The 14,248-nt window shown below is 38.2% G+C and overlaps 1 protein-coding gene across 5 annotated transcripts in view; it reads left to right on the top strand.

The window, feature by feature from the left end:
• LOC140187511 (vascular endothelial zinc finger 1-like) overlaps positions 1-14,248 on the top strand; it is a 55,618-nt gene that overhangs the window by 33,036 nt on the left and 8,334 nt on the right. Inside the window, exons 5-6 of one of the 5 annotated variants that reach the window (XM_072242856.1) lie at positions 1,010-1,204; positions 9,886-10,122. The exons of 1 other annotated variant lie outside the window; for it this stretch is intronic. In XM_072242856.1, the coding sequence (XP_072098957.1) occupies positions 1,010-1,204; positions 9,886-10,103 (413 nt within the window). In that variant the 3' untranslated portion in view covers positions 10,104-10,122. Of the gene's footprint in view, positions 1-1,009; positions 1,205-9,885; positions 10,127-14,248 lie in introns of all 5 variants that reach the window. 3 more of the 5 variants (XM_072242857.1, XM_072242858.1, XM_072242860.1) reach the window with 3 other exon arrangements.

Here is a 14,248-nt window from a genome sequence, read left to right as displayed (position 1 = left end):
GGTAAAATTGGAAAGTAATGACATGAAGTTTGAACAGTTGTGATGTGGTATTTTTCTGCGGTAGTTACTCTGTAACTGGAAATGTCTTGCGCATTTTTAAAAGAATTCCTTTTTAAAATTTACAAGCCAATTTCCAGAAAATTTTATTCCACAGTTAAGAGTGCTTAGCTATTCAAATGGAAGTTCCAGTTTAGAGTCCCATTGCTGCTACTCAGTTAGTCCCTAAAAGATGTTCTGTTCAGACTACTTGATGCATTTTTTTTAAGAAGAAATAGCCTGACTGAGCTCCATTTGAAGTATGCTTTTGCCAATGAAGCTGTAGCTTCCAAAAGTTTTAATTTAATTTCCACACCAAAGTGCCCTTTTCCATATTCATATAAGTGCTCGGTTCTTCTGATCCCAATGATATATTGCAACACAGCTACCTAAAATTAAAGTTAGGTTGTTTTATAATTTCCTCATCTTACCTTTAGTCTTAAATAACAGGAAAGTTTTCAATCCTAGGGCACAATTCCTGACTCTGGCATGATAACAAAAATATTTGCAAGTCCTTTATTATATTTATAATATTTGCAGCTTGGCTATTTTTCTCTCTAACTCCTTTTCCTGAAGTCAGTGTTCCCGAAACTTCTCCAACAAGTAATTTCTGCTTCATTATTTTAAAACTTGGATTCCCTTGCTTGCAGCTGGTTTCAAAACATTACAATAATTCTGACGTATTATTTATGCAATGAGACAGCAATTTACTGAAGCAAATCTTTAGTGTAATAAATCAGTGACATTGCATACTGCAGTTGCATAAAAATTCTCGAATTTTGTATTTCCAGTTAAAATACAATTTAACAGGTTTCATTAAATGTAATCCTGATGTCTTGTGATAAAATGTGCTGACTTGTTTAACATTATGAACTTTTTTTTTTGAAATAAGGCTTTTAAATACCCCTGAAGTTGTGGATGTGAAGCTGTTTGTGTTTAGTTTTCATCACCTAAAATCCCTATCTTTGTGTAGGTTTCACCACGGCTGCCTACCTTCGGGTCCATGCTCGAAATCACCACGGTGTCCATTACAAGTCTCAAAGATTTGTGTGCGAGCAGTGTGGCCTGCAGTGTCAGTCCCACAATCACCTGATTGGCCACAAGAAAAGTCACATGGGAGAGACCCCAACTTCCAGTGCCTCCTCTGTGGCAGCAGTGGCTTTAAAAGGCAAGCATCTCCATAAATGTCACCTGGAGAAAGCTCCACTCCTACCAGGTCATTTTGTAATCAAAAGATTAGCCCTTTGGGATTCTTGAGTGGTGGTGGTTGGGGTGGTGGGTAATCCCGAAGATTGCAGTCTTGAGTCAATCCTTCAGTAAAAGAGGAAATGTTCCTTTTTTTAGTGTAATTGACAATCAGTTTTTATCTATCTGGGACCAGTGGCACCATTTTTTAAGTATAAATTTATTTAATCATGTACAATTCAAGCTGTTTATGCTTTTTGCTGCCTGTCAGTGTCTTTGGCACTGATTGAAAGATTGGTTTGCAAAATTCATTTCAATCACAATTTTTCCATCATTTCTTTTGAGAGCCTTGCAAGAATTGTGAAACTGTACTTCCAGTTTAAATGGAGCAGTGATCTTAAATAAAACCATTGCAATTTACTCAACAAAATAAGCATCCAGTATCTCAGGTTTTATTTTAACCCTCTACAGTCCTGCATTTAAAATAACATGATTTTCCCTTTAGTTGCAGTAGATAGCTGTTGCATGAAATCTTCATATTGGGGGGTAGACAATGGTAGCACTCAATATAAAATGCTAATTTCTTCTGTGCCTTATTTTGAGGTTATAGAAATACTACCTGTTTAAATTAATTGCCATTTCTATGCTAAACTGCACCAAGAAGTACTGTCCAGGGTTTTCAATTCATTTTTTGCCAATAGGCTGCTGCAGGCAAGGCCAACATCTGTTGCCCATTTTAATTGTCCTTGAAAAGACAGTGATGATGCGTCATGGTTGTGAACGACTGCAGTCCTGGTGAAAGTATTTCCACAATGCTGTTGGGTTGGAAGTTCCAAGATTAACTAGTTAGAGGATCACTTAAATTGCCTTGGCATTGAAGATCACAGGCCAAGTGCAGGTAAATGAGATTGGTATTAAATGGTCTTAATGGTTACCATGGACAAGATAGGCGAAAGGTTCCTGTATCGTCCTATTTTAACCCAGTGAATAACAAAATATGGGTAATATTTCCAAGTCTGCATGGCATGCTCTTGCAGGGGAACCTGCAGTTGAAAGTTTCCAATGTGCATGAAGTTTTTGTCCTTGGCAATAGAGATTGCAGGTCAGCCATAGCCTAGCCAACTGCATTGCATTGTATAGATGGCACATACTTCATCCATTGTACGATGGTGTAGTTGGGAGAAGAGTGGTTTACTAGTCAAGTTGTGGTGCTTTGGCCTGCAAAGAGCAAAGTTTCTTCAGTTATGGAGCCATGTACATCCAAGCATCATGCTCCAGGCTTGTCTTGTAGATGGTGGAAAGGCTTTCAGGTCTCAGGGAGTGAGTCACTCACCACAGGACACACAGCCTCTAACCTGTGCTCGCAAGCCAGAATATTTATGTGATGTGTCCAGCTGAGTTGCTGGTCAAGGGTGACCACCCCTTTTTCCCTACGTTTCCATCCCACCACCACCTAATTCCACCATGATGTTGATGACAGATGATTAATTGATTGTGGTGCCATTGAATGTCAAGACTCCCTTGTTGGTCGTGGTCATTGACTGGCTCGTAAGTGTAACTTACAACTTATTAGTACATGCCTGAATGTTGTCCGATCTTGTTGCATATAGGCTGGATTGCTATCTCTCAGCATTGCAACTAGAAATAAAACTCTGAAATCATCAGACAATGTACTCACTTTTGATCTTCTGATGGAAAGAAGGTCACTGAACCAGCTGAAGTTGGCAGGGCATAAGATATTGCCCTGAGGAACTCCTGCTATGATGTCCTGGGGCTGAAGTGACTGTCCGTCAGGAACAAGTCATACTCCTCTCTGCAAGTGATGACTCCACCTGTTTGAGTGTTAAGCTATTGTTGTTGATTCAGTTTAGTTTTACAAGGCTCCTTGATAGCACACTCAATTAGATGCTGCATAGATATTCAGGGAATTTGCTGTTGTCTCACCTCCCTATATCTCCTGTCAGGTCCATAAGTTTTTTTATTAATAGGAAAACGCCTCTCGTTCTTCCAAAAATAAAGTCAATATAATCTAAGTGTGCCTTTTCTTTCCTCAGTACAAGCTCCCATCCCAGGAAGCCTTTGTTGCATTCTCTGTGTCACTATTGCGGCTTTCTTGAGTAGAAAATGCAGGTACCATATTCCAGGGCCATGTATGTATTGCAGTACAGCAATTTTGCTCATGCTCAAAAAATATTTTGCAGTGAAGGCCAGTGTGCTGTTAGTTTTTCTAATTTCTTGCATTTTTTAGTCATGCATGTTCAAGTGCCCCAGATTGTTTTGAACACAAACATCTTTCAATCTCTCCCCATTTATTTTTCTATAAAAGTGGATAAACATCACTTTGTACTGTATTTCATCTGCTGTAGCCTTGCTCATTCACATATTACGGGTTGAGCACCCCTTATCCAAAATGCTTCGGGCTATAAGCATTTCAGTTTTTTTTTTGGATTTTGGAATTATTGTGTCTATATAATGAGATACTTTAGGGATGGGACCCAAGTCTAAACACGGAATCCACTTAGATTACATATACAGCTTTTACATATACTCAAAGTAGTTTTATACAATATTTTTAATAGCTGTCTATCTCAGCCGCCCAGATGGACAGTTAGTAGCTGTTTGGCATTGCCATCATTTCCAACTTTGAATTTATGTGCTACCAGTAAGAAGTCTTTATCTTACACTTGTTCATCATACATATGTACTGTTGCAGCTGTTCATCATGTTAGATTTTCATCAGCAATGATCTTGGCAATCTCATCAATGAATTTCTCTGTTGCTTCATGAACAGCAGACACTTTATCACGGCAAATCTTTAAAAAATTAATGCTGTGCCTTTTCTTAAATTTCTGCAATCAGCCTGGCCTGCTGAATTTTCACAATTGTCTTCAATTTTCAGTTTTTTGTCATAGATTTTGGTTGTTTCATAATAAGCATATCTTTTAAGCAATATATATTTACTCTGACAATTTATTCTTTCAATACAACGAGATCTTCATTTTTCGCTCTCTGCAGTATTATTCTATTTTTCATTAACTTCTGTTCATATGTAAAGTCACTTCTCAGAAATGTCTGTGGTGCACTGAGACCTGCGGATCACCTGGGAACTTTCCCAGCACCTTTTCCTTTTGTGTGTGTCATGTCAGCGCTCGAAAGAAAATCAGATTTTGGAGGTTTTCGGATAATCCTCATGCAGGATTCCCTAAAGGTTAAGTTGGTGGTAAGGAAGACAAATGCAATGTATTCCTTTCGAGAAGACAAGAATATAAAAGCAAAGGTGTATTGCTGAGGCTTTTTAAGGCACTGTTTGGACCACACTTGGAGTATTGTGAGCAGGTTTAGACCCTGTATTTAAGAAAATATGTGCTGGCATTAATGAGGGTCCAGTGGAGGTTTATGTGAATGATCCCAAGAAGGAAGGGGCAGCATTTGATGAATCTGGCCCTATGCTCTCTGGAGTTCAGAAGAATGAGGGGGAATCTCATTGGAACATCAAATATCGAAAGGCCTAGACAGAATGGACGAGGAGAAGATGTTTCCTACAGTGGGGATGTGGGGACCAGAGGGCACAGCTTCAGATTACAAGGATGCCCCCTTAAAAGAGACTGGGGAGGAATTAAGTTAGCCGGAAGGTGGTGAATCTCTGGAATTCATTACCACAGATGTCTGTAGAGGTCAAGTCATTGGGTATATTTAAAGTGGAGGTTGATAGGTTCTTGATTAGTGAGGGTGTCAAATGTTACAATAAGAAAGCAGAATGGGGTTGTGAGGGATAATAAATCAGAGATGATGGAATGGCAGACCAGACTTGATGGGCCAAATGGCCTAATCCTGCTCTTATGTCTTATGTTCTTATGGCCTGTCAATATCGCCTTGATGGTTTCTGGTTGCTCCTTGATCTCTGGAAGCTCCAGATAACCCTCACTAACATTTTTACCATCAGCAAACTTTGGTATTTCCCTGGAGACACGAAGTGATCGCAGATGTTATAATCTGGATTTAAAACCAAACCTCTGGAGGGACTTTGTGGTCAGGCAGCATCTGGAGGCAAAGAGATAGTTGATGTTCTCCTGATGCAACCTAAGCATGTTATTCTGCCTCTGCAGATGCCGCCTGACTGGCTGAGTTCCTCCAGCAGTTAGTTTATTTGATAATTATTTGCTTCTGTCATCTTAACTATTACTGTAGTCTGTGAACATCTGGACCACCAGCACAGACCTCTGTGGCAACCCATAATTCAGTCTCTCAATCGGAATATGACCTATTTATTCCTGCTGTTTGTTAACCAATCTTTAGTGTAGATGAGTAATTTAGCCTAATCCTATATGCTGTAATTTTGTTCAATAACCTTTTATGTGGGGCCGTAGTGAAGATGTTCTAAAGGTCCAAATTTATGACATCCATTGGTTCCTGCCTCTGAAAAAATACTGACTGATTTATCAAAAATGGTTTACTACAGTGGCTGTATCTGGTCTGGTTGTTATCTTCTAACATGTTAACATGTCCTTGATAATTGAAACATCTTTACCAGTGATACCTGAGTAACTGGACCTATGAAAAATTATCTCGTAGAAATATATAGAATTCTTATGGAACTTGATAGGGTGGTTTACCATTTTCTCCCTTCTGCAGATGGTGATTGTTTTCACATTCTTTAGATCTGAAAGTGAATCTCTTATATCTTTCCATAATAAGAGATTCATTTTCAGATCTAAGGAATTTAAAAACAATCACCATCTCCTTAGCCACCTTTTACAAAATCCTGAGATGAAGATCATTGGATACTAGGAATATAACGTTCAATTTTATGCTGATTTCATTCACTCCTGATTCACTTTGGATCTCTTGTTTTCCATTACTTCTGGGAAATTTTCTATACTTTCATCCACAAAGGGGAAACAAAAAAAGTACTTACTTTCTGTGTTATTTTCTCATTATAATTTCTCTTCCATCAATCGGTAAAGGTAGCACTTAGCCTTTGTTAATTGTTATTTGCAAATTGACAGTCTAATGTTCTTTGCTTGATTGGTGTCATTGCTTCCCTTCCCTTGGTTTGAAAATTTCCCAATCCTCAGGCTTGGTTGCATTGTTTATTATTCTGTTCCTGATGCAGTTCAGGAAATTTATAAGAGCTGGAATGTCATGGTATATAAATGCTCTGTTATCCTGAGAGCTTGGTAGTAATCACTTTGATAGGATGATCTATAATTTTGTGATTATGATCTTTTTAATTTTTAATGAACAGTTGTATTTTTGTAATTAAAATGCAGAGGTGTCAGATAAAACCCAGTGTGGAAAATCGCTTGCAAATCCTTTTTGAGATGGTGGCTGAAGTGCTGCTGATGTATCTGTCATATTGTAGATCTGAACTGGATGAGTGTTGTAGCTCTGTCGGTGTAGAGCCCAGTAATGCTCTACATTGACACACTAAGAACAGCCATTTGGGCAAGTGCTGTTCTGAAATCTGATCTTTAAATTACACCATTCCTTGAGGGGAAATGGGGAAATCAGAAGCATGGCAGCAATAAAAATCTGCAGACAAGTGATTCCCATTTGCAGTTGGATAGAAGCTTCTTTGTGTCTTTTCTTCAATGATCTGGAAGTCCATGTAGTGAATTTAATTGTTCCATATTTCCCTATGATGTAGGCCCGTTGAGTTTGTGCTAGCTCTTAGAACATTGCTATCAGTCCTATTCCCTTAATTTATTTCCTTGATCCACTTCTTTGCATTTTCTAATGGTTGGAACTTTACGGTTTTAACCTACACCTTCCTTTGATTCAAAAGCTCCATTGGATCCCAGAAATTGCTTTAAAATGCTTGTATAACTTGGGCAAAAATTGAAGTGTATATTCATCCAATTATACAGTTATACATCATTGTTCACTATCTAGTTTCTTTTTTAAGTGACAGTATTTAATGTGTGAGACTGAGTGTAGATCGGTTATTCTACTCTTCAGATCTTTTTAGGTAAGGCTGAGCAGTCACTATGTAGCAGAAACATGACCAGAAACCTGTTGTTCCTTCACCAACACTCCTTTCCCCTTTCACACTTTCACAATATAACGTTATGTCATCTAAAACTTCCGATCGCTTTCCCAGCTGGGCCTTGATAAATATTTTATAGAAGGACAGAATATTGTAATACTGAGTTCTGAAGTACATTGTTGATTGTGTGTTGTGGATCCATTTTGCAGATAATCATCAAGACTTATTCACCTGCATTTTTTTTTTATTTTTCATTCAATTATTTCCTATCCTTAAAAGCTACTGTCGGTTGTCTTCAGTTCTATGCCCTAAAATTCATCTTCATAACCACATTTTAGCTCTTCCTTTAATTGTTTGGGAAGTGATCTTAATTAAACCTGTGCTTGCAGAATTTTGACTGATGAACAAATAGAAATTATTTATCTTATTTTACTTAAAGTGTATGTAATTCTGAATTCTGTTAATTTTCTTTATTATAATTTATAGAGCACTGGTTTCCTTTTAAAACCAAATAACCAAATCCTCATTCTTAATGTTTGGGAATCAAGCCATGACAACACCTTACACTTTATTAAATGATTTGCGTGCAATTAAAATTAATTTTGTTAAAGTTATATAAAACAAGGGAGCTTTGTTTTTAACAACTGTATGTCAATCATTGTATTTTTAATTTTATAACTATACTTAACCTTCAGAACATATGGGATAGTACATTTGTTTTATTATAGTCATCTGTCTATTGCTATATTCTGAACACCCAGTGGTGCTGTGTTAAACTTGAATACATGTTCAATCATGAAATACCGTCGAGTACTTAGGATGTCCCTTATCGAGTGCAACTGCTGAATTGCGGGTAAGTTTTTCATGTGCCAGAGGAGTACTACTTAACTATTGTTGTTGTGTAGTCTGTTGATAGAGCAGCTGGAACGCTGTGCAAAGTTTTAAAAGTTCCAAGTAAAGTTTATTATCAGAGTACTTGTATGTCACCTCATAAAACCCTGAGATTCATTTTTCTGCGGGCATACTCAGCAAATCTATAGAATAGTAACTATAACAGAATCAATGAAAGATCAACAAGAAGATGACAAACTGTGCAAATGCAAAGATAAATAAATAGCGATAAATAACGAGAATATGAAATAACAAGAGTCCTTAAAGTGAGATCATTGGTAGTGAGGACATCTCAATGGCTGGGCAAGTGAGTGTAATTATCCCCTTTTGTTCATGAGCCTGATGGTTGAGTGGTAGTGACTGTTCCTGAGCCTGGTGATGCATATCCTGAGTCAATTGTACTTTCTACCCGATGGCTGCAGTGAGAAAAGAGCATAGCGTGGGTGGTGAGGATCTCTGATAGATGCTGCTTCCTCATCAGAGACAGAGTAGAAGCATCTACTTGTACCATGGTGGTTGAAATGCGTGGAACTATTTCTATTTTCCTTCAATTCATCTTGAATTGAATTAAGCGATGCTTTCTACCTGTGATAGTAAGGGCTTTATATGAAATGAAATATGGCAGTACTGTTCCTTTGGTCTTGAGCATTTAGTGGTAAACCCCTCACAGTTTGTAACATGTTGTAGCTCTTGCTCAGTGAGTGTTCTATGAATTTGAGATCCAGAGTATTGTGGAGACTGGATGATTGGATGCATTTGGAGAGGAGATGGATTATGTTTTGAAAGGTTGGGAAATTGAGGGTTATGGGCAATTGGCACAGAAGAGGAGACAATGCCTAGGGCATATCAGCCATGATTATATTCAATGACAAACAGGCTTGAGGGACCAGGTGGCTTTTAGCTCTTGTTTCCTGGTGTTCTTGTGTTCTCTGACACTGGGGTGAGGAGGAAGAGTTCTGAATATCGTATGAATCTGATGTCAGGAAAATGCCAGTGAATATTTTCAGTGGAACTTTTCAGTTGTTGTTCTTTCAATCAGTAAATCACATCCACCTGTAGAAGGTTGTGATTTTTCGATTCAAAGGAAGCAATGTGCTTATAACTATTGATCACAGTTGCACACTACGTCAAGTCTGCAAGTAACAAGCGACACAACCAGTCATCTTTAAACATCATATTTTTACTAAAACCAAACTAACTTCTTGTCATTGTTTGAAAGAGTGTTGTTAGAATCCACTCATACTGTTGTCAGTTCTCTGCCAATCAGTGGCTAATCGTCAAGGCCTCTAGGAGGTAAAAGCTGAAATACTGGTTTGAGTAATTTCGTTCATAACTGCAGCTTTACAAATTCAATTAGTGCAGTGCACTATATATTAATGCTCATTAATTTAAACTGCAAAGTGTTAACAACTTTGGGTACACAGCTGAATTTTAATACAAGGCTTTAAAAGTGATCTGGGAGTGAGAGCATTGTCCTGGTAGCTTTGAATATATTGTATACTAATAATATTTTCCATGTATTTTTAATATCCAGTTTTCTATCCGGTAACTATATTGCATGGATGACTTTATTATAAGTTAAAGATTGCTGTGTTTTATAGTTGCCACATTTTATTTCATATACATCTCCTAAAATGCTGTCCAGTAAATCTTTAAACTCTAGTTCTAAATTTCCATTTTCAATCCACTAACCCAAGGTAGAGACATTAGAAACAAAAACTTGACGCTGCTTATTATTTTGTTAGTGTTATAACAAACAATTGCCTGAGTTTGCTTTTTTAATTTAGATTTTCCTCCCATGGATGCCACTTTTTCCCTCGCATCCCCCTTCAGGGGAGGACTTCACTACAGCTGCTGTCAGTGCCACTCCACAATTGGCCAGCAGGAAGCACAATTGAAATGGGGCGAGTTGGATTCTGCCTGCCTTCCTGCCGCCTCACCCCACCTGACATGGAATGCATTGGTACTGCGTGGCGCTTCACCTAGCGGCCCAGTTGAGAACTGACAAAACTTACCAAGCTGAGGCAAGTGAGTTGGAGTGACAGGCAGTCTCGGGACTCGAACTTGCGAGCTTCGTTTGCGAGGCTGTTGGGTTGCCTTTGGTTTTTCATAAAGGGAATGGAATGGACAGAAAAAGATTAAGGGTTTATAGCTGGCAGGGTTCCAGCAACATACTGCTTGATAATGGGGAGCATTTTATGGATTGTAATAAATTGGCAGAAACTTTGGTTTTCCCTGAGATTTTAGTTGGGTGTCTCCTTGGCCCATTTCATGAACTCCTATTTGTTAATTTTGTTTGATTAATCCAATGAAGATTTTTTTGTTAGTCACTATTAATTTTAGTTTAATGACAGGTACAAATCTACCTAATTCATTTTATCATTTTTACTGTCTATTTAAATGAAATCTCCTCTGAGTTTGCAGGTGAAGCAGTTAATGCCTGGTTCACAGTTGTAATTCAATTACCATTTCAAAGTCATTCATTATATCTCTTTTATTACTGATTATAAATTGTATATTGCATGTCCAACTGATACTATAGTAATAATGGTGTCACAAGTGTTTATTGCAGCCAAATGCATTTGCTATGGATAGAAGTTGATAAGTGCTTGCATGTGTAAACCTTATAGCATAAATAATTTTAATGTACTTCATTCAATGATCCTTCTTTGGACATCATCCTTCAATAAGACAACATATAAGAAGTTGTATAATTTTGCCTTTAGGTGGACTTCTGTAAGCCAAAAAAGTTGCAAAGGCCCATTTTTATTTTCACAGCTCCACTAATGCACTGAGGAAAATTTGCTTTGACTTCACCATAGGTTCGCTGGTGAATATGAAAATAAAGTCTGCTGTTTTCTTGCCGTAGGATCTCTTTTTGAAGTCAACAGCTACCTTCATTCTCTGAAACTATTGGCGGCTTCATCACTTTGGTTTATTTTTAGAGGCTCCAAATAATTGAGGTTACCCCAATAGTATAATTATTTTCTACCCTCTGCCCCACTCCTTGTAAGTAGCCAATAAAGGTTGCTCTTGTAAGACTTGCATCTGTCCAAAGTATTGTCATTTTGAATTAGCAATTCATTTTTGAATTCCTTTTCCATTGGCACTTCAGTATGGGTCTGAGCTGGCCAACTGGAGAGGTTCCAGGACTTTGTGTTTACAGTTTGGATATGTGAGAATGCCGTAGCTCTGTTAATGTTTTGCCGTAATGGGAAGTTAATTGACCTTTGATTGGCATCTCTTATTTTCTCTATCTTGCCACTTGCATTTCACACCTCTCAGCTGCCCCGCCTTCCTTCCCCATTGAAAATAAAATGCATAATCTAGTCAAAAATATTTTCTCAATGGATTTTTTTGTGCAAATACACAAGCCCTGCTATGTAAATATTACTCTTTAACTCCTCCTATACATCGTGTATTATTTATTTATTTGTTTGTTGGTATACAATGCAGAATAGGCCCTTCCGGCCCTTCAAGCTGTGCTGCCCAGCAACCCGGATATAACTCTAGCATAGTAATAGGAGAATTTACAATTACAATTAGCCATCCAACTGTTAGGTCTTTGTTTAGTGGGAGGAAACCAGAGCACCTGCAGGAAACCTACGCAGTCATGGGGAGAATGTACAAACTCCTTAGAGACAGCACCTGAATTAAACTCCGTTCTTGAAAACGACCCAAGCTGTAAGAGTGTTGCATTAACACATGGCACCTTTGCTTGCAATTTTCTTGCAAGCAGAGTAGAATAAAGAAATACAATAGAATCAATGAAAAACTACACACAAAGACTGACAAAACAACAAATGTGCAAAATAACCCAAACCTGTTTTATTTTATTGGTTAGCTAGCCTTCATATTTTATTTTTTCACTCATTATGGCCTTTTACATTCACTTCTATTGGTTTTTAAAAGCCTCCAAATCCTCTACCTTCCACTAATATTTGCTACATTATATCCCCTTTCTTTTGCATTTATGCTGACTTTGACTTCCCTTGTCAGCCACAGTTGCCTCATCCTCTCTTTAGAATATTATGCCTTTGGGTGTATCTTATGGTGTATCTTTCTGAATTGCTCCCAGAAGCTCTAGCCATCGCTGTTCTGCTGTCGTACCTGCTAGTGTCCCCTTCTAATTAACTTTGGCAGGCTACTTTCTCATGCTTCTATCATTACTCCACTGTAATACTGATACAGCTGATTTTAGTTTCTGCTTCTCAAACTACAGGGTGAACTCTATCATGTTATCATTACTGTCTCCTAAGAGTTCCTTTACCTTAAGCTCCCTAATCAAATTTGAGTCATTACATAAAATGCGATCCAGAATTGCTGTTTCCCTAGTGGACTCAACCGTAAGTTGCTCTAAAAGTCTACCTCATAGGCATTTTCCAAATTCCCCCCTTGGGAGCCGGCGCCAACCAGATTTTCCCAATTTATCTTGCATATTGAAATATCCATGATTATTTTAACATTGTCATTTTTACATGCCCTTTCTATCTCCTGTTGTAATTTGTAGTCCATATTCTGGCTTCTGTTCGGAGGCCTGTATATAACTCCCATCAGGGTTTCTTTTACCCTTGCAGTTTCTTGACCCTACCCACAAGGACTCTACATCTTCTGATCCTTTGTCAGCTCTTTCTACAAATAGAGTTGAGCCACCCCACCAACTCTGCTTACCTGGCTGTCCTTTCTTTGGATGTTAAGCTTCCACCTATGATCTTCTTTCAGCCCCAACTCGGAGATACCCACAGCATCATACCTGCCAGTCTTAACTGTGCTGCAAGATCATCTACCTTATTCCATATACTGTGTGCATTCAAATATAACACCTTCAGTCCTCTGTTCATCACCCTTTTTGTTTTACATGGATAATTTATTCCACTGACTGTAATTTTGTCCTATTATCTGCTTGTCCTTCCTCATAGTCTCAGTACACACTGTATCTACTAGTATACCAAAAGCCACATCCTCAGCCAATCACACTGGTTCCTATTTCCCTACCAAATTAGTTTAAACCCTCCCCAACAGCTCTAGCAAATCTGCCAACAAGGATTTTGGTGCCTCTCAGGTTCAGATGCAACCTGTCCTTTATGTACAGGTCATGCCTTCCCCAGAAGAGATTCCAATGATCCAGAAATCTACAACTATGCACCCTGCACCAATTTGGCATTTCATCTGCCAAATCACCCTGTTCTTACCCTCATTGCCATGTGGCACAGGCAGCAATTCAGAAATTATTATCCTGGAGATCCTGCTTTTCAGCTTTGTGCCTAACTCCCAAGATTCTCAGTCTCCAAGGAGCTGTAGTTTGATGCACTTTGTGCAGATGTAGTTATCAGACAGACTGGAGATCTTCCATATTTCCCACATCTCACACAAGGAACATACCACTGCCTTCAGATCCATTCTCAGTGCACTAGCTATGTACTAACAAAAAAGAAAACTTAGAAGAAACTTTCTTACTTAGCTTAGAACCTGGCCTGTGCTTGCCCAAGTCTGTTGAGCCAATGCAGGACCACCCTAATAATAGCCACTCTGCTTACACCTCCTTTCTTTTTATTGGCCACGCGCTGATTGCAACTTGCCGAGAAAATAGCTGAAAAATTCCCAAGCTCTTTTTAAACTTGTTAAACTAGGCAACCTCTTGCACTGACTTTCACCCACCGAGTAAAAAGGTCTAAGAGGTCCATTTTATTTGTGAACCTTTTTATTTGTCTGTAGCTTTGTGTTATCCAGTTCCCAGAGACAAATCCAATGTGAGATTAAGTTTGTGAACAATCTTTTTATCATCTGAAATAGACACAGAATATCTGCAATCACTTGGTATCAGATTCAGATCAGTTTATTGCCATATACGCCATGGTGCAATGAAGTTTCTTGTTGTATAAAGCTCCAGAGCAAACTATATACGAGATATTAATAAATCCAATAAATACAGTGACAAGTGCAAAATGTTGCAAAGTATCCTGCTAGTCTTTGAATTTCAGATAGCTCATTAATATTTCTGTAAACCTTAAATCCCTTGATATCAAGCCAGCTGTCTTATCGATGGAAATATTAAGGAATTGCCATTGATTTTGTTTCCAGAAACCAAAATTTAGAGGTGGGAAAATTAATGAGAATCTGTTTTCCTTCATTTATTTGGGATGGAGCAGA

The sequence above is a fragment of the Mobula birostris genome, chromosome 25 (genome assembly GCF_030028105.1).
Source record: "Mobula birostris isolate sMobBir1 chromosome 25, sMobBir1.hap1, whole genome shotgun sequence".
Taxonomy (NCBI): Eukaryota; Metazoa; Chordata; class Chondrichthyes; order Myliobatiformes; family Myliobatidae; genus Mobula; species Mobula birostris.
This window is presented reverse-complemented; position numbering and strand designations above follow the sequence as displayed.